The sequence below is a fragment of the Drosophila subpulchrella genome, chromosome 3L, assembly GCF_014743375.2.
Source record: "Drosophila subpulchrella strain 33 F10 #4 breed RU33 chromosome 3L, RU_Dsub_v1.1 Primary Assembly, whole genome shotgun sequence".
In the NCBI taxonomy this organism is placed as follows: domain Eukaryota; kingdom Metazoa; phylum Arthropoda; class Insecta; order Diptera; family Drosophilidae; genus Drosophila; species Drosophila subpulchrella.
This window is the reverse complement of record NC_050612.1, coordinates 14,419,351-14,440,373: the sequence shown is the minus strand read 5'-3', so window position 1 is coordinate 14,440,373 and position 21,023 is coordinate 14,419,351. Positions and strand designations below refer to the sequence as shown.

The 21,023-nt window shown below is 41.7% G+C and overlaps 2 protein-coding genes across 18 annotated transcripts in view; both read left to right on the top strand.

The window, feature by feature from the left end:
* The window catches only part of LOC119555572, a 91,201-nt gene that overhangs the window by 45,615 nt on the left and 24,563 nt on the right, over nucleotides 1-21,023 (top strand). For all 17 annotated transcript variants that reach the window (XM_037867036.1, XM_037867035.1, XM_037867038.1 and 14 more), the window contains 5 exons: nucleotides 8,239-8,421; nucleotides 9,951-10,151; nucleotides 13,888-14,115; nucleotides 16,177-16,363; nucleotides 20,646-20,760. In XM_037867036.1, the coding sequence (XP_037722964.1) occupies nucleotides 8,239-8,421; nucleotides 9,951-10,151; nucleotides 13,888-14,115; nucleotides 16,177-16,363; nucleotides 20,646-20,760 (914 nt within the window). The remainder of the gene's footprint in view (nucleotides 1-8,238; nucleotides 8,422-9,950; nucleotides 10,152-13,887; nucleotides 14,116-16,176; nucleotides 16,364-20,645; nucleotides 20,761-21,023) is intronic.
* LOC119555575 lies at nucleotides 5,381-5,596 on the top strand. The gene is given in 1 exon segment (XM_037867044.1): nucleotides 5,381-5,596. A coding segment is annotated over 1 exon segment (216 nt).

Below are 21,023 nucleotides of genomic sequence, written 5' to 3'. Positions count from 1 at the left end.
CTGTTAACAAATGACAAATAACTAGAAGTACTTTTTTTTACCTTCTAAATAATAATCAAATATTTAACTATAAATAAATCAGAGTATAAACATTATGTGTATTTGATTTTTTCTGTGTGCCCCAGTTTCTGAAAGTTTGTTCCCGCCCCCTTAATTTTTCTTGGCGCCCTTTTTTAATTTCATTTTTTTCCCATTTGCTCCACAAAGTTGTAGTTTGATGTTATGACCAGAGCGAGAAGGCCTGCATTTGCCGTGCTGCTTCATCCATCTTCCACTATCTGTCCCTTTGGATAAACCATAATTACTTCCTTGAACTGCTGCGTTTTTGCTCCATTTCTCCATTTCGCCATCTCTTTCTATCTCACTTTCTCGGCCTGTTTGTGTTTACTTCGCTGGCCAAAAAAAAAAAGAAATTGCTGAGAAAGAAAACAAAAACCATTGAGCGGAAGTCCGAGATTGCCATAAGAGTGCTCTGGGTACTATTGCTTCCGCTTTTCCTCATTTTCCCCATTTTCCCAGCTTCGCCTGGCTGGGCCGAAAAAAAAAACCAAACTTGTTGGATGAATATTAATTAAATGAGCTTAAGGAGTGGGCCATAAATGCAGTTTGCATTTAGTATTTAGCATTACTGCTGCGTTCATGCATTTGTTGTTAATTAATTTCCCAGAAAAATACCAGAAGGACTGCCGAGGAATGAATGAAATTAAAAGAAAGATGAAACAGTAGGCAGTAAGGCAGCAAAAAAAAAAAAAAGGTGTCACACCAACGCATCATTCTAGTTGCTCCTTTTGTGAGTGTGTGTGGGTGGGTGTGAGTGTTTGCGTGTGGGCGGGTCACCAAACACCCAACGCCCAACGCCCACCCCCCTTTTTCTGTGAAAAGAGCAACAGTGTTGTCCTTTTTTCTGCCACTTTTTGTTGTTGTCTTGCCTTCTACTTTTGTGTGACGCCTACGCTGGCAGCTTGTTGTTGTTTTTTATAGCTGTCACCTTTCGGAAATAATCATATATGTGTCAGCGGGGGCGGGCCACCCCCTTTGGCAGGGGGCGGGTGCGTGGGCGGTTTTGGCAGCACTTCGCTTCGTTTGCTTTAGCTTTTCTAGTTTTTTGCCTTATAACATACATATATGTATATATATGTATGGATGGTATACTTCTCCTCCAGCTGCTTCTTTTTCTAGCTATCTATTTTTCTTTTCGCATAAAGCCCTCACACGCACACACCTAAGCCCGCACACACACACAGATACACAATGCAGGGCCGTAAAAAATAGTAGTAGCTGCCCGAGCGCGTTTGGTTTTTCGTACGCTCTGGTTTTTACGCTCTAATTACGACTCCTGCGACCCCAGCTTCACGAAACCCCCCCACCCCCTTTTTCACCTGTAATACCCCCCCAGCCCCCCCACAAAAACCCCCCTCGCACCTGATGTGCAATTGCCATGGCGGCGCTGTCTAAACAAGGCTTACTTGCTACTCCCGTTTTTTTTTTTTTGCTCATCCCCCTCCTGAATGCTTTCAATTTGAAATGGCTGCTGTCATTTCAGCTCAATAGCAACTCACTGCCGCCCTGCCCTGCCCCGCCCACTTTTCGCCAACGCCTCCCGCGCACACCACGCCCACCAATTCCGCCCACAGTCCCTTTGGCCGAAGCTCTGGTTTTAAACTGTTGTTTGCTTTAACATTTTTTTTTGCACATTTTTTTATCCCCCACAAAACCTCTGGTAACGAACGCATGTTCAAAGGCTCAAAAATATCTCACATCGAAGGCTGCGATCAAAAATAGTGGTATTTATTTATAAAGAGTAGGGAAATAATTCAAAAGTATTCATATCGGGCACGTAGATGCAAAAATTTCCGAATTTCGTTGATACAAGGGTTTTTGTAAAGGGAAAACGTTTGCATTATTTCTTAATTCCCTTTTTTTCCATAAAAAATTACTTTTATTAAAATTTTGTTCTATTTCCATCAAAAATATATCCTCTGAACAGGGAACTAATAAAATTACCTTTAAAACCCAGAATGTCGGATAGTTAATTCGGTTGAAATCTACTTTAGTTGGGTATAAAGTGTTTTTTAATAAACAATAAAGGTTAATCGTTTAAACTTAGTTTTTTTAACTATACATTTTATTTTACACAGTTTTGAAGAACCTTAACCGCAGTTTTATAATTTTTAGTTCCCTTTTTTCCATAAAAAATTACATTACATTTACATTTTAGGTCTTTTTCCATCAAAAATATATCCTCTGCGCAAGGAACTAATAAACTTACCTTAAAAACCCAAAATGTAGCATAATTATTTTTGTTGAAATATACTTTGTTTGTGTATAAAGTGTTTCTTAATAAACAAGAAAGGTATAATCATTTTAATTTCTTTTTGTAAACTATACATTTTATTTTACACATTTTTAAAGAACCTCAACCGCAGTTTTATTGCGGCCAAATGGTTTTGTTGCAACCGACATCGATTTTAAATAATTGCACTAATTAAATGATGCAACAGTCGTGAATGGCCAGCTTAATCCAATTTCTGTACACTCCGAAAGGCAGTTAAAATATTTTAAATGCGCTTTATGAAAACATTTAGTAAATGAAAATTGTTTTACTTGACTGCTGAGCCGGAAAGTAGGCAATCATTTCAGATCTTCTCCGCCCGGCATTGAAGATTTAAATTCTCCACTTCAGTTGCAAAGGCAACCAAACAGATACACACACACTCCGGGAAAGCCCTAAAGTGTGCAATTAATTTTATAATAATTAAAGTGAAACCCAACCGCACTGGCATACATGTACGTATGTGCATTTCCTGTAATATTTATCTCTCACTTGGCTTTCTGCCGGCTAGCAACGCCTGGCGTTGGCCATAAACCGTAAATTTGTAAACCAAAATTATAATGAAATGCATATTTAGTTAATTTTAACTTACACCGAAAACTTTACTTAATTAGACCAACTTAAAGCCGCACAAAATGCGAAGAAACTTCGATGGGCAGTGGCGGGGGCGGAAAACAATGCGCTCCCCTTTTTTACCCAAAGCCCCCCATTTCCCACTCGTATTGTGCATTTTTTCGGCATTTTTTTTTTACTTTTTCTGCTCTGTTCTCTCTTCAATATTTTTTAATGAAACCATAAAGTTTATAATTACCATAAAATTTACTTGTTCGGTTCGTTTTTGTCCTGAGGTTTCTTCATCATGGGAAAAAAGAACTTTAGTTTGACCTGGCAAACCTCATGGATGTATGTATGTATATGGCCAGCGAGTGTGTGTGTGTGTGTGTGTGGGTGGGCGTGGCATTTCATAAACTAATGCCAAAATGGTAAAAATTTATGGCAAGAAATATGAGAAACGAGTTGAACTCCAACTCCAAAGTCCGGCATAAAAGGCGCATATGTGGTGACCCCACTGGTTTAGCTTTGTTTTTGGCCAAACGTGCGAATATTTTTGCAACTTTTGGTCCAAAGTTGCACAGGAAATGGGTCTGGCATATGGTTGCCACCGGGTTCTGCCACCAGGAGGACATCAGGAGCCCGGCCCTTAATCCACCATCCTGCCATCCAGCCATCCTGCCATCATCCTGCGCAGAATGCGTTTGCTTTGGTTTTTGATTTGTTTTTGTTGGCCTCGGCAGGAGCTGATGGGGGGGGGGGGGGGGGGAGGCCTCTGTGCGAGCCTGCTGCATGCAGATGCGAAAATATGCTTTATGTAGGCGCTGACACAGTGGGCGTGGCTGTGGTCAGGGGCGGAAAATTCAATTCAATTGTCAACAGCAACCAGGAACTAGGAGCACACCCCAATGCCCAGTTTCCAGTTCCCACACCCATCATCCAAACGCCCAGCTCATCCTGTGGCCACAGACCTAGGCGTCAGTTTAGAGGTCTGAGTTTGGGGGTTTCGGGCTTAGCATCTCCCCCGTTTTCCTGGGGGCCGCCACCGCCGCTCAACTGCAGCACTCACACGTTATATAATGTGGCATCATTTTGTGGTCAGCATTTATGCAGACCATATACAATTTTTCAGGCCTTTTGTTGACATGGGGTGGGGGGGGGGGGGGGGGGGGTGGTTTGGCATACCCCCACCTCTTTATGCGGTTTATGCAGAGTGTGGGTGAACCCCCCTCTGACTTTTGACTGCAATGGAGCAGCCATTTAATGCACAAGCCATGTCAAAAGTCATCTGAGCAGGTGGCTCAAAGGAGAGTCCAGATCCGTTGAACAAATCAATATCCTTTTGGCCGCAGGGTGGCCTCTTCTAATTGATTGTTATCATGGAGCGGGGTGGACTATAGATGGACTGTAGTTGGAGTGAAGTGCACAAGGACAGGGACCATTAGCAGTGGCAAGCAAAATAAACTGATACCGGGTCACGAGTCCTTTTGCCCGACTGCCGTTGCATGATTATTATTTCAGTCCATTGTTTTGCCCCACTCACCGACGTTTTGGTTATTGTTGTACCAGTGGTTTTGCCATTTCAAGCATCTTTGGCCTGTCATGCGTGGAACGTTGAATGTTGAATGTGGAATGTTGAACGCTGAACGCTGAACGTTGACAACGGGGACACAACAACAATGGTAAAATGTATTTTTTAATTGTACTCCCGAGTAAAAACATATATCAAACCAAAACACAGCAGCTACAGGACGAAAGCAAAAACAAAAAACAAAACAAGAACCATGAACTCTCCAAACTCTCGACTCTCAAGCGGAAATGGCAGACCAGAGACAACAACAAGAATAGCAATAATAATAACAAGTACATCTTGCAATGGCAATGGCAGCTCCCGACCAGCTTCAGATTCCAGTTGTCACACTGGGGGAAAAATAGGGTGATTACAATTAATTGGCAAAAATAAATATTTTCTTTTATTAAGACCTAAGTCCTCTTAAGGACCAACAAAGAACATTAGGAACTTCTTCTTGCTTTTAAAAACAGTATTGTAAATAGAGCTTAAATATAATTACCCATTGACAAAAGTTCCACATGACACTAATAATAGTATTTATATGCTACTGATGTTCATCTTTCTTGATATATGATTCATTATTTTTCAAAATATTTCACTAAAATAAAAGGTCCCATGAGTAATAAAGAGCAAAGGGTAAATAAATAAAACATTTTCTTTTTGTTTTATCTTAGACTTGCTGAAAATGTAATTTACAATTCTAAAAACAAGAGATAATTAAACCCTTGGAGAAATGGGGAAAATAAACAACAACATGCCACTGACATAAATCATGTCAATCAGATTAGCGTCATGAGCAGTATTTGCCAAAACCACCTACATAGCATCGACCCCCACTTTTTCGCCCTGTGTAGCTGCCTCACAAATGTGAGCCCTGGGACAGAGGCATCATCAGGGGCAGAGGCAGCCTCAAGTGGCGCTTAATGAAAGCGCAACAGACAACGGCAGGACCACAGGAACACGACCGCACGACAGGATCTGGGGGGACAGGCACAGGGGCGGGGGCAGCAGGAGAGACAGGACAACTAAATAGGCGAACCGCAAAAACTCATCGTCAAGGAGCGACAGATACGGCCAGGGAAAAGGGAAAATAGATGGGAATCCAACTATGAAGCAATAATAAAATTCACGGGAATTGAGATGAGAGCAGGGAGCCCAGTCCGCAGGACCTCAAGCCGACGCCAGATCCGGATCCGTACTCTGTCCTCTATCCTCTAACCTCCATCCTCCATCCCCCGTCCTCCATCCTTCGTCCTCCGGAAAGGAGCTGCTCGAACTGTGGCTGGGGCTGTCACTTAGCGCGTGACATGTGTCAAAACAAGCGGCAACCGCAGCGAGACCGTGACCAGAGTCTCAGACCAGCCTGCTGCACAAGTGCATCCCCTGCTCCGTCCTGGGAGTGCTGTTAATATCCTCCCAGAGGACAGGCGTAGTGAAATGGATTTGTCGGGAGGAAGCCTCAAAATAAACGGGGTGGGAGGCACTCAGTGCGGGAGTAGCCGGAGCGGAAGAAGCCTAACCCAAAAGGAGATTGACTTTAAATTAAGAAAACAAGCTTTAACAGTACAGACCATGAATATACAGGAAACAACAATTTAAATTAAATAACACCCCGAAGAAAAGAAATATCTCCTTGAGTGTTTTTGACATTCAATTAAGAAGAATGACTTTAGCAGTGGACCATAAAGAAATAAGGACGGAACTCTAACTTTTAGGACCTTAAAACAAATCCTTATAAAGTGTATTTCTCTAATAAACAAAATATACTTTCAATACAAAAACTATTATTCTTTAAAACCTGTATTGTTACTAAGTTACTATATTCAACAGTTCAATCAAAATCCAACCCGCTTAGCCAACCTTTGTTCCACTCCATATGCACCATAAGTTTTTTTATTTTTCAACGTTGGTATAGAACAAAGGACAGTAAACTAGTACGAAATAGCTACAAAAGCTGCAGTTCCTGAGTGGGGCAGATAGCGTTCCTTGTTTGTCAAATATTTCCATTGCATGTGCAGTAAACATTCCACTCTCTCGAATTGGACACCCAATGGAGTTCAAACACCCTGGAGCGATTCGCCGTTCAAGGATCGCTGGCGGGTAGTTATCGTTTGCGTGATTTACACTCCCAATTGCATGGCAATTACAAGTCCATTAACATTGCCATTAACCCTTGGAGTGCCTCCTCCGTTGGAGAGGAGGAGGAAAGATGGAATGCAGCACAATGGATACAATGGCCAGGGCGATTAATGGTCAAGCAGGCGAGGGCTATTTATGGGCCAGGAAGAACCCATATTACTTTGACAAGGACAAACTGTTGCCTGCTTGCCTGAAAATCTCCTTCCAACCACGCCCACACACAGTTTTGTGCTGTAAATAATCACAAAACTCACTCGGGTCGGAAGATAGTGTCTCTCTTGGAGCCACCCGGCCTCCTTCCGGCTTGTGTTTGTCAAATAAGCAGCTTTCCTCAAGTGCCAAGTGCCATTGACAGCAGCCAGAAGGAGGAGGACAACTCCTTCAAGGAGACAGGATCTCACCCCCGAAACATCCTTCAGCGAGTTTGTGTGTGTCTGTGGTCGCAGTGCATAATGGGATTTTGGTTTATTAATTAACCAACTTTATGCCTGCCGAATGCAGAGCAGTCGACCAAGATGGATTGCACCACAACCTAGGAATAATTGCCATCTTTAGTGGAATTGAATTAAGTGAGGTTGCCACACTCGCATATCGATTGCAGGCAGACTTGATGCCACCGCAGAGCACACATTGTCATATGGAGCATACGTATGCGAAATGTGCAAATAAAATGCACAAAACTTTGATTTATTTCCACGTAAAACAAACATTGAAAAGGCTCAACGTGGCACAGTTCAAATATACACACAGAGCTGTTGGTACGTAATCCCAGGTAGAACTACCCACCCCAATCCGACGAGCCTTTCGGTCCTTTAGCCGCTGCCTGTTTATGTGTACACATTCATTAAAATGTCGAACATCGAAAGTGCCTATTCAGGTTGTTGCCACGCCCACGGCACACACACACTGTTGCAATGGCAACTGGCAACCTGCAACCTGCAAAATGCAACATGCAACTGCATCTACATCTGCATCTGCAAATAATTGTCAGCTTACTGACTCGCATTCAATGCAGCAACAACGGCGGGAAAGCTGAATTGTAACAGCAACCAAAATGAAACAATCACGTGCTCCGTGAGATCTATGCAAGCGTGCTATAAATGCACGTGAAAGTGGGATCCAAAGTGGGATTTCAAATGCTGAATTCTGGTTCTGCTTCTGGTTCGGGTTCTGGCCAGGCCCACCACCGAAAAAGGGAGGCAGCTGCGGCGGAAGTCAAACGGTATTTGTAATGAAAACAGGGGCACGTATATGCAGCTCCCGTCGAAAAGGGAGTTTTTTTTACTTTTTTGGTGCATTGCCAACGCACTTCAGCGTATCAGAAGGACAGAAGGCCAGAGCAGGCGAGAGATATTTGAATTGCGCAGGGGGAAAATCATGGGAAAATCGTGTGGAAACCCGGGGTAGGGCAAGCTGGAAAATTTTAGCTGCACATGACGCGTGATTTATGTATTTTCGTCAAATGGCAGCCACCGCAGCAGCAGTGGGGCAAAGCTGCCATGAAATGCTAATGATGCCATGCCTCGGATGCATTCATAACCCACCAACGAGTGTCGCACACATCCTTACACATATATGTACCTACATCCGTTTATATGCATATGGCAGCACTAACCCGGTTTTATGTCCTTTCGCCCTGCAGGATCACAAGCTGAAGCACATGGCCGAGCTGCAGCAATCAGTTGTCACCGATCAGGAGACGCGTCATCAGATCCAGACGCAGATACTGCAATGGGAGGAGAACCTGGAGCGGCTCCACTGCGAACAGTTCCGGCTGCGCTGCTACATGGCCTCGCTGCAAAGTGGCGAGCTGCCCAATCCGAAGGTGAGTTATGGCCCAAAAACGACTGTCGACCAGTGCCCCCAAATTCGTCCTGTCAGAGAGATAAGTCAAATGCAATTAATGGCGGAAGCACTGCCTGCTGGCGGCTTTATAATTCATCCTGAACGAGCGCAGTTGTTAGGGTAAAAAGTATTGCCTGCATTTGGGCGCCGTTGAGGTCTGCCCCACGTTGGGCGCCACTTATTTAGTAGGTCATTTTTTTGCATTTACTAACCTATCGTAATAGATTTTTTAGAGCCTATTTAAACGTATCATACGATTATAATTTATGTGGACTATCACAAGCAAATTACATTTTTTTTTTCTTTGTAGCTATTTTAGAAAAAACGAAATTATTTACATTGAAAATGTTTTTTTTTTCATATTTGTCGTTAACAGCGGTGTTCAACCACAATTAATAATTTTTGGCTTTTAAATACGGCAAGGGAGTAAGTTAAGGCTTTATTTTTAAACATCGCATAAAGGCACAAAGCTTTAAAAATTGCAAAATTAAGGAGCTGTAAAAGCTCTTAATCTCATTTTAATTACTCCAACTACAATTTTGTACAATAGGTTTGAAATAGATTTATTGTAAGCTAATACCCAATAAATTATTTTCAAGCTTGGTAAATTTCGATTTAGCTTAGAGCCTGCCTTTATTACTTTGTGGTGGCTCCTAAAATTGGAAATTAATCTAAAAGCTCGATTCAAAATAAACTTGAGGAACTACTCCCTCCTAATCACTGCTCAATGTCAGAACAATAGAGGGCTTAATTTTACCACGGTTCACAGGAACATCAAAAGCAGATTCACAACGTGGTCGAGAGCTTAAGACTGGCACAATGGCATTGGCCTAAATCCCTCTAACAACAATATGCCCAGGAACCCGTTTACAATTCAGTTTAAAACCCTTTATGGGTGTGAGTAGTCTATAATTACCTCTACCTATTTGCACAATGGCCGCTGGAGGTACTCTTGGAAAATCAAAACCCAAACATGCACAATTAATCTCCATAACAAAAGTTTAAGCATCTTAAATGGGCTTAAAGACAACCTTCGCCCGCGCCCACTGTTGGCAACCTTAGAAGGAATTGCGAGCACCGACTGACTGACTGACTCACTGACTAACTGACTGAAAGGGTTGAAAGTTGATTGCGCTTTTAATAGCAGGTTAGATGGGGTTGGAAAATGGGGCTCGACGGGGTGGTAAGTGCAGTTGTGTGCCTGAAAAGCAACATTATTTATTATTAATAACCACAAAATGCAAACAACTTCAGCACCTGTGAAGAGAACAACTTCAGCCGACTGCAGGATGCCAAAGGCTTATTTGCATAGGTATACGAGTGTACAGGTGTACGGGTATACGGGTGTACAGGTGCTCTGCCAGCCTTTTAATGGTCTCTGAAAGGATCGTAAATATAAGGAAATTAGTTTTTGGGGCACTGGCGAGGGGCTGAGGGGACTTTGTCCCCAAAAATAACTTGTATTCACATTTAATTTGAAACTTTTCGCATTCGTCATTTATTCAACAGTCGCTGCTGACTCACGTGTCGCGTCCCACGAAGAATACCCTGAACAAGCTGGGCGTGTTCACGGTCTCCTCGTTCCACGCCTTCATCTGCGCCCGCTCGCCCTCGCTGCTCAACAACCTGCTCGCCGGACGCGGGGCCACCAAGCGGCGACCGCCGATGCTGTCGCGGTCCAACAGCGGCTCCAGCCGTCGCTCCATGCAGGTGAGTCCACAAATCCCACAAATACAACAGGTACACACTGGAAAAAACATAGCCTATAAACTGAGGAATAAAGTGTTTGTCCTTAAAAAAAAATTATTCAAATGAAATAAATGTTGAATATTCTTTAAAACATCAAAATAATATTTCAGTTAAATTTTATATCTCAAAATAAGAGTAAGGCTATAGAACGTATTTTATATAAATAAATTTATAATGTAGCTTAAGGGTTAAAACTAGAAAGCTTTATTTATATGAAAAAACTATAAAGTTCTAAAACTCGAAAAGCAAATTTCGGATTGTATATTTTTCAAAAATTAAAGCAGTGGAAAAGAATGAAAATGATTTTATGTTTTAATAGATTTCATTATTTTTAATATTTGAACAAAAGAAAAAGCTTCAATGTAAATGGATTAAATTTTAATTTTTACTTCAAAACGTTTTATTTAATCCCTAATTTATAAAAATATATTTTAGGAACAAACATTTACACAGAATCGTTCTAGTGTAGGGCTGTATTTTATTTAAGTGTATGTATATACACATTTATGTGCGTTCATGGTTGTCGCCGCATCAATGTGTGCATTTATGTGCGGCCACGGGGCGTATGGGTAATAAAATTATTTCAATTTTAAACGCATTTACGGCACTGCTCGTGACTGTTTGTGTGTTTATGGCTATCCCCCCCCCTCCCCATCTCTTTTAATGTGCGTGTGTTGTGTGTGTGTGCGTCTGAGTAATTGAATTTTTATTTAAGGCAACGGAAACGGCATTAAAAGCTAAATTGAGCGCTAATGTTTAAATGGATGGCCACCAAAAAAAAATGAATGTGTCCACCGGCCACGCCCCTCTGTCCATTAGACTTAGCTGTTTTTGTGTATTTTAGCTTTTGTAATTTGCATTTAATGGCCATCAAAAATTACAAAAAGAATAATGAAATTTATGAAGGGTCTCTCTCTCCCCTTGCAAAAGGCAAAAGAAAAGCCGCGGAAAAGGGAGAGAAAAATACAGCGCAAGTTGACTTGGCAAAAGAAAATATTTGCATATTTTAAGTGAATAATGCAGGAGTCCATTTCAAATGGTGATCAGATGCCGCCCGTTTTCCCCGCCCCTGCTAATGACCTCAACACAATCAAATCTAAATCAACTCGAGAAGCGGTCCGTCCGCAGAATAAAGAGATGTTTAAATTCCAGCAAATAGCCCGGAGGCATTATCATATCAACCTCAATGTGGACAGTCGATTAGCAGGACTCACTTGGGCTGCTTGTTAAGCTTCAATTAGTGTAACCAATTTGTGCATATCTCGTGCTCGTAATGAAATTCATTTCATAAATTCAATTTATTTCGATTATTGACAAAATAATCTTGTGCACAACTCGGATTTCATGGGGCTAACTCTCGGCTTCGCTCTGCCCGGCGTACACTTCATTTCCAATTAAATTTGCCAACGCTGCACAATTGCCTCCACCCAGTTTTTCACCTTCTATCAGCAGTCACGCTGCCACTCGGTTGCAAGCAAAAAAAAAAAAACAGAAATAAAGCCAGGAAAAATCCATCCGCACTCGTATTGCCATGGAAAAACAAATGAAATGAAATAACACACATAAATGAGAGACCCAGCGCTGTTGCGTTGTAAATGCGCTGCAAACTCAATGAATTTGAAAAATGTGCATTTGATTTGGTTCATATACTTTCGCCCCAGCCAATCCCCCCAAAAAATATATATACATGGTATATCCACTGCCGTGTAACTGCATTTCACTTGGCCATTTTTCGAACATGTCAACTGCAGTGCAGCAGAAATTGCAACTGCAATTCAGAAATGGCAAATAAAATTAAAGCTCTCCAAAGCAAATTATCATCGGCCATGCACCAGTTATACGGCAGCCGAAATAACCATCTCGCAAAAGTTGAAATACCCTGGCTAAAATTTAATTAAGCTGTCCATCGACAATGGCAGAGAGCTGAAATTTCCCTGGCCTTAAGGGGACTCTGTCGGGAACAATCAAAAGTTAATTAGTCAGGAGAGTTAAGTGTGCGAGAGGCGTTCGTGCTGAATTAATCGTCTTTCAGGGCTTCAATCTCCGATACAGTCCGAATGTGAGGACAATTGGTCCTCGAAATCAGGAACACAGATAGATTAACATTTTCCCATGCTAACAATGGAAATCATAAAATTGATTTTGCAGTATTGTCTTCTTTAATGTCTATTCCAAATCTTTAGTTCAAGTAGTGAATGTAGGACTTTTTGATAGTCTTATTCCATTGAAAAGCCATCAAAAATATTGTATTTTAATCTATAAATACTTTTCTGCTAGGTCAAAAATTATTAAAATTTTAAAAATTTTATAATATATTATACATAACGTATAAGTAACTCTCAGTAGAAACCATTTCCCATAAGTGAACGCAAAATTTAACATATATTTCCATGAATATAAAGTTGCTATATTTGGCATAATGATCCTGTAATCGATATGCAAAATTCTTATGCAATGCAAATGCAAACGGAGGCTCTCCGTCAGTTCTTGTAGCTGGGATCCGAGTGAGAAGCTGCCTTTGCCGACTGCCAAACTAATTCAATTGTCCTGCGTGTGTGTGCGGGGTGTGTGGGTGTGGTGGTGTATTACCTGGCCAGGACCTCTTGCAGCGGGGAACTGGAACTGCTGCTGCCAACTTGAACGAACCCATTGCCAATGGCTGCCAATACAAATGCAATTTCCAGCTGCCGACAACTGGCAGCTGGGCCACCTGATTCGTTTACAGTTGCAGTTGGCAAGCAGCAGGACCAAAAGGACGAACAGGAGTAGCAGCAGCAGTAGCAGCAGCAGCAGGAAGCCTCATCACGGAGTTAACATTGGATGACGATGACGTTGTGGAAACGGTTAAGCATTTTAACTGAGTTTTCTTCAAACTCAACTCGGGGCGGCAGCAGATCCTGCAGCATGTCCGGATCCGCGACTGCTCGTGCACTGGGAGAAAAAAAAGTTACAGAAATGCAAGATGAATTTTTAAAGATAATAGAACTACGAACACAAAAATTTATGACCATCCATATAAAGACCTATGTGTTTTAAGACCTATTTAGATTTTGGAAGGAATTTTTGAAATGGAATTGTTTATGTTTCAGGTTCGTTAATATTTCCTGTTAAAATTCTGATAAAAAAGTTTAGAATTTATGAAAAACAAAGATTGAAATTTAAGCCAATTTCATTTTATGAATATCATGAGGTTGCAAGGACCCTTACTAAAAAGTCTGTCTTTAAACTCTTTGCTACTTGAATTTTGACTAAATAATTGGTTTCCCATTATGATTCCGGACAAATCCTTCTCAGCCTTGTTTTCCATCAATTATCCTGCTATTTGACTCCCTTTTTTTCTCCGTGTGCCTTTTACCGATGGCTGAGCTACTGCTGGCGACATTTTTCATTACATTTCAGGGGGTCGAGGGGCTACGACTGCGGGTACAAATGTGTGTGTTTGCTATTTTTCAATTTTCACTTCCGTGTGGCCATATTCGAGAATGTGCAGGGGATGGGCTTGGTTATAAGGTTGTGGGGTCCATATCTGTATCTCTGTATCTGTATCTGTTCTGTGTCCGTGTGTGGGCCTCGCAAATGTCTGTGCCTGACTGCTTAATGACATTGTACGTGTATATACGTATTACGTATATCCTAGCGAGTATATATATGTGTATATCTGTCTGTTTATCCAATCGAATTTTCTGCCTTTTTCCAGATGAATTCACGTGACGAACCGGAAAAAACTTTCAAAGTTGCAATGCCCGACAATGCTTACTCGACAGTTTATCTACGTGATGCCATGTCTGTGGAGGAATTCCTCGCCAGCGCCTGCGCCCGTCGCAACCTCAATCCCATGGAGCACTTTGTGCGCGTCAAGAAGCGACGTGACATGGAGGATCACAATTACTTTGTGCCGCATCGCAACGATCTGATTGAAAATTATGTAAGTACATAATCAAAGCCAGAATGTGAGAATGCAGAATGCAGAATGCCCACCCTCGCAATCCCCCACTCACACTGCTAACTAAATTCCATTGGGTGTTCAAGATGAGAGGGTGCCAAGTTCAATTCAACTTATCGAATTTAACTTGGAAATTGCATGTGGAGCTGTGCAAATGGAATTTGGAAACGTGGCTTGGGGGGAATATTCAAAGAGTTGGTTGTGGAACCTGGCTCTGAATTACTGCAAATTTAATGGCACTGCACAGAAATGCCTGCTAAAGCTTTATTTGCGTTGCATTTAATTATGCCCATTTAAATAATTAAATTTATGTAAATAATACATTGGCAAGCGTAAAGTGAGTTCTTGGAATTTTTTAGGGCATGTTCATCTCATGTGCACATCGTTAAAATACTTAAATTTCATGTCTGAAATGTGAGTCATCAAAATTAATTGGGGGAAAATGGAGTTACTTGTTTTAAGTTTGTTTTACAAATAGGATTACCAAAGCTATCAGGTTTAATACCATTTTTCCCTGGCTTTATTTTATAATGTACTTCTAGGGCTTACCTTCAATGTGAAAAACTTTCGCCAAAGTACTCTTAATATTTTTTACACCATAACAGGTACTGGTTGAGTTTTTGGGATATTTTCCTTCTCTACTACACAAAGTACTTGCAACAAAGTACCCAATTGCACAATTAGCTCATCTCCACACCCACTTCGAACATTACTCTTCGATTTCCAAAAACATAATGCCATAAATTATGAACTTTTGCCGTTGGCCATTTCCCTTTTCCCCTTCAGTTGGCACACGATTAGTCTAGGTGAGACTTTAGCCAGCTGCCAAGTCAGCCGCTAGCTGAAAACTTTCGACCCCTTGGCTGCTGCCTCCTGTCCTCTGACCCCTGACCCCCAACAATCCGAACTCCGACCTCAACAACAAGCTAGTAAATATTGGCCAGGCCAGGCCAATTGGCAAATGGCAAAAATGTGCAACTGCAACTGCAAATGGAGTTGGAGTGGGAAAGTGAATGTTAGCCCGTTTCAGTGGGCTGGATAAAAAGTTTCCTTCGCCCATGGCAGTTCAATAAATTTCGACAACAACTTGAGCAACTCCCAGTAACTCCACTCAATCAATTTCTGCCCCTGCCCCCGATGATTGTTGCCGTAACTCGGCTAATTTGGCACTTAACTCGCCCACTCAAACTCACTTTCCATCGATCTGTCTTCCCACATGGGTGGAAAATATTACCAAAATTGCTCATAAATTTCGAAACTTGCACTCAAGACACAGAGAACTTCAGAACTCCTTAAAACTGTATATTTAACGAAGATTTAAAAGTTTGGGTTACTCAAATGTTTAATATTTTGTAATATTTTTCTGAGACCAACATAATCCAAGTTTTTTATAAGAAAGGTGAACTGGTTTGAGGCCTTATGACACTTTTTTTTTTTGACTAACTGACTGGTTTTATTTTAAGAATCTGTCTTCCCACATAGTTGGAAAATATTACCAAGTTGCTCTTAAACTTCGAAACTTTCACTCAAGACACAGAGAACTTCAGGGATCCTTTAAACTCTATATTAAACGAAGATATAGAGTTTGGGTTATATAAACGTTTCATCCAAGTTTTTATAAGAAAGGTGAACTGGTTCACTTACTTCATTTTTTTGACTAACTGACTGGTTTTATTTTAAGAAGTCATGGCAACCTTAACAAGATTTTTTAACTACATTTATAAAATGTTCTTGAGCTGTAGACCCATGTTTAGGGGTTTCCCTTTATCTTTTAAAACAAGTTTGATAAGACCCTTAAGATTGAAATATGATTATTATATGAATTACGCATTAAGGAGAAGGACATTTTGCTTTCTCTACTTTTTTTTTGAAAATAGCTTTTATTTCAACATTTAGTTAAGGATACATTCAAATGTAATAGAGAAGATGTTCCAGAAGAATTTTTAATATTCATAAAAGGGAACTATGCCATAGAAATAAAATGCTATAATATGGAATTATTAGAAAAATATTAACAAGTTATAATATATCCTTTCGCCACAGCTACATAATCACGAGTTCGTGGAGGTCTGCATGAAGATCCTGTACCAGGTGGAGCTGCAGCGCACCACCCTGGAGCAGATGTGGGGCTTCTCCGTGGAGGCGGAGCTGATCGAGAACGCGGAGCGCCAGGACGAGCTGTGCTGCTATGTGAGTCGCGTGGAGGACAAGAGTGTGGCCATGCACAATGGTGAGTACAACAAAGGGGACGATTTCCCTCGCCTTTCCTTTCGCCTTTGAGTCCATCCAGCAGACATGACAGGACAGGAAAATGGGTTTTGACACAAATCGCATTCAGGCGATGAAATCGTGCATTTAATTTATGCCATTGAGGTGACGCAGCGGAACGCAAGGAAATGAAATAGAGTCTTTGTCTTCGTCTCTCTGGGGGACTGGGGATTGGGGATTGGGGCTCCGGTCTTCAGTCTTCAGTCTTCGGTCTCCAGTCCACTTTAGTCTACTTCTGCTACTCACCCGGCGCCCCCGGCGAAACAATGTGGCCCAATGTTGCCGTGCAAAATTATAAAGTGCCCAGGTAGTCACCATTCAGTCCCTGCACTTTTCCGCCTGCTCTTTTCTGTAGTTGTGTGCTGGCTGCTTTTATATTTAAATGCTTTTCACTTTTATGTCAAAAAAAAAAATGAAATGAAAAAAAGTGGAGAGCACAAGACGAAACTTGAGCAAACTCACTTTGGTCTACAAGGGAGCCCGAGTCGAGTCAAGTGGAGTTTGAGCCCGAAAAGAGCGGGGGTAGGGGGGGTAGTGCCTCCTCGGGGCGTGCAATGCGAAAAGTCAACTGTCAGCGCTTGTTCCACCTGGTAAATGGGTGGTAAGACCAGGTGGTTTCCACCATGACGATGATGGTGATGAGCAGCGCACTCGAAATGTTTGCCAGGTGTGGGCGACGGTTTACTTCGGCTGCGGCAACGGCGGCTTCCAGGTCCTTAAAGGGGTTTTCCTCGAGAGTGAGCCGTCTCAGCATCCGAGATCCCTCTACCAAGCCCCCAACCCCCATCCCTCTCCCTCTTGTTTTTCTATCACTTAAAATCAACTTAAGTTGGCATTTGCATTTGCCGGGGACGAGGACGAGGACAACGGCAACGCCATGGAGTCAAGTGGATGTAGTCGAAATGCCACTAGAACAGCGCCTTAAATTATGGAACTGACAGGCAGTGGACCCCCTTTTCCCCCTGTTTTCCGCTTTTCCCCTGCAGGTGGGAAAACTGCAGTGCTGCACTTGGCAAAGTGATGAACCGAAAGAACATTTCATGCTGCAGTAACAGCAGAAAACTCATTAAGCACGTCGAGTGCGAGTGGCGCTCATTTGGTTGGTTTTTGAAGGCGACAACGAATCAAAAATCCATGAAACAATGCGCACGAAATTTCCCGGAAGGAGTTTCCCCCATACTGAAAAGAAAGGAAAAAAACACAGCCCAACCACAGGGAGGTAAAAAGTTGGACTGCCAACAAAAATACAAGAAAAAGGGGAAGTGTGCAAAAAAAAAAAAGAGTGGATAGGAGTTGTGCTAATGAGTTTGCCGATTGAGCAAATGTTGCATTCGTTGGCAGGGAAATGCAGGAAGCCTTAGCTTAATTAAATTACGGAGAATTGGCAGTAAAGTTATAACACAGTTATAACATTGATCCTATGGCATCAGCTTTGAATTAACAGGCCAATTAGATAACTTTCTGTAACGTAATTACCTGGAAATTTTACGTATACGACGGGGTAGCTTATGGAATAGCGAGACTTAAAATGATAGTAGCTTATGTATGAATCAACTGTACTTATAGCAACCTCGAAAGTTGAAAACAAGGCTAACTTATAGAAAAGCGAGACTAAAAATGATAATCAGGTATCATAATAAACAAATCAATTGTTCTTATAGCAGCATCGAAAGATAAAAGGTCGTTATATTAAACTATATTATATTTAAAACTAGTTTAATAGCTTTAGTTAGCAAGTTGCTTTTCCATGATTTTATTTTGGTATTTATAACAATGATCTTATTAGATTTGGGTAGCTTTAACATATTATTATACATGAAAGTATTACGTATACGACGTGTTAACATATAGAATAGCAACTCTACATATTATGATATGTAAAGAGTACTTTTTACTACCTTCTAAGATAAAAATGCAAGATACATTGTTTATTATTTGTAATAACAGTATTATAGCTTTAACTAAGAAGTTATTATACCAGGATACTTAAAATTAAAGTTCATTATACAAATTCTGCCCTAAAATGGATAAAGTTTTCATGGAACTCTAATTTCCTGGCATCGATATTTCACCGTATCTATGCTGATTGCCCGGCTTTGGCAGCATTTGCCCACAAATATTGCGTATACAATGTGTTGGGCTTTAAGTGCGGCTTTAAGCCCTCTACCGTTATACCGTTAGCGTTATCTGGCCGGCTCTCTGCGAGAATATCCCCCACTCATTGTAGTGGCGTGTGTATGCATAAATTAAGGACTCAGGACTCAGGACTCGCATTTACATTTGCAAAACGCAGAACGCAATAGGAAACTTTCTGCCCCCTTTTTCGCCACTAACCGGAGATGATTGAAGGACCAAAGGGGGGTGGCGGTGAGTTGTTGGGGGAATGCTGGGCACAATTGAATTTAATGGCTATTAGCATGTCGAAAGACGCAACTCTTAAGCAGCAACCGCAAAACAAAGCTCGGACAGGCTGGAAGACAACATTTACGACCGAATTGCACAAAAGTTCGCAATCCCCGATGAAGGGGAGCCGTGGCAAACAAAAACAAACAAATAGCAAATAACAAAAACAAATCCTGACCGCAGCTTTCAAATGCAAATGTGGCTGGGGAGCGGAAAATTCTGGCCACTTTTGCTTGGCTAATTGTGGAATGGTAACGAACTGCGAGGAAATGCGGTGGCCCTGATGAAGACCTAATGAAAAAGGAAATCCCCGAGGTCTCTCTTAAATCGCAAGTCTTAAAGTCATCTCCGAGTTTTCAACTGCATCTTATTCCCGTTTCTACTTTTGGTTGCACAAAGTTTGGTACTTTTGGAGTGGTTGGTGCAACAACTTTAGCGCCGAAACAAGCGTGGCAAAGCATTTGGCAAACATGGAATAACAATTTGCTCGGGCTTTTGGGCCAGGCCAACTGGAAGGCAGCAAGGCGAACGTGTTGACAACGCATATGCCAGGCCAAATCGGGGGTAAAAATAAGATATAAGGGGATAAGGCGTCGGAGCCACCCGCAATATAAATAAAATTTGTCTTCACAGAGAGCCAGAAATAATCTTCCGGATAAAGTACAGAACGACACTTGCATACTATACGTTTCATATATATACACGAATATGTGCATTTTGTATGCTAAATCGCATGTGTCATGCCTTGCCAGCATTAAGATGTAAAAATCCGTTTAAATTGTAACAAATGCAGGGGGAGGGGGTGGAAATAGAAGGTTGAGCTCCCCGAAAACAGGACCCAGTCGAAGGTAAAAGCACAGGTAAAATATATATTGCCACAAGGCGGGCTCCGAACATATATCTGTCTATCTATCGAACTTTTGCCTTAAGAAAATGTTGCTGCTGCTGCACCAACAATGATAAGCGACACTGGCAACTTGCAACTGCAGACTGCAGGCAACTGAATGCATGTCGTCAACAGGAAGAAAGGGGCAGTGAAAGGGGCAGTGAAAGGGGGCCAAGACAGGTCGAAGCAGGCAGCAAGGAATAACCAACATCATGGCTAGAATAAATGCTGTAGAAAACACTGCCAGCGACTGGGACAAACACACACATGATAGACGAGTCATGCAGACAAAGTAGAAAATGCTAACGAACGCAGCGCAGATATATGGAAATGCACACAGAAAAAATAGTATCTAATATCAATGTAATTATCTGAATCCTTGGAGCTCAAATCTTGGGTTATTTTTTACTTTAAGTAATATATATTTTTAGTTTTTGGAAAATTTGTATGACAGTTTTTATACTAACCGAAGAATACTTAGTCTGGTTTATTTTATAAGACTTAAGTAAGGAATTTCCTATACTATATACGTTTTCGCCTGGTGCACTGATGGCGCTGGGATAACGTGGCGTATGAACAATGCAAAAAACCACAATGCTCTTGTTGTTATTGTTTTACGAGCATACAAGCTGCATTTGCAGTTGCAGTAGCACCAGCTGAAGACATTCCGCTTATCGTTTGTTACATAAAAGATGTCAGTGGTCCACAGCAGCCGCACAATTGTCAGACATTGATTCCGCAGCCCCACAGAACCACCTTGATTGCTAGGCAGCATTAGATTCCGCCCCCCCCGAACAGAACATAAACCATTGTCTAAGCCACAGGGAACGGGAATGGGCGACTATTACAAGGAATGAGACTGAAAAGTTACAATGACCGTGGCAGAAACTCAACCTATATGCAACAATATATAACACATATACCATATACTAACGCTCTCTACCACCAATTGCAGGCATTATCAAAGGAGACGAAATAATGGTCATCAATGGCGCAATTGTGTCCGATCTAGATATGATGTACTTGGAGAGCGTCCTGCAGGAGGAACAATCGCTCAGCATGATGATGCGGTAAGTTATGACAGCCACAGACCATCATTGTTCTTGTTTATGCCCTGTTTAACATCTGTTTCGAGACCGGTTCAACTTGAATGGCCGTTACGGCGATAAAGTATACGCCATGTGACCCCGCCCCATGTGGGCGCACACGATGGCCATTGTTTAAATTTCAGTTACACGGATTAATTAACTATTTTAGTCACCCGGCCGGGCCGGGCTGTCAATTAGCTTTAGGGCAGCAGCTCTTGTGACAGCGTAATGCAATATCTCGCCCA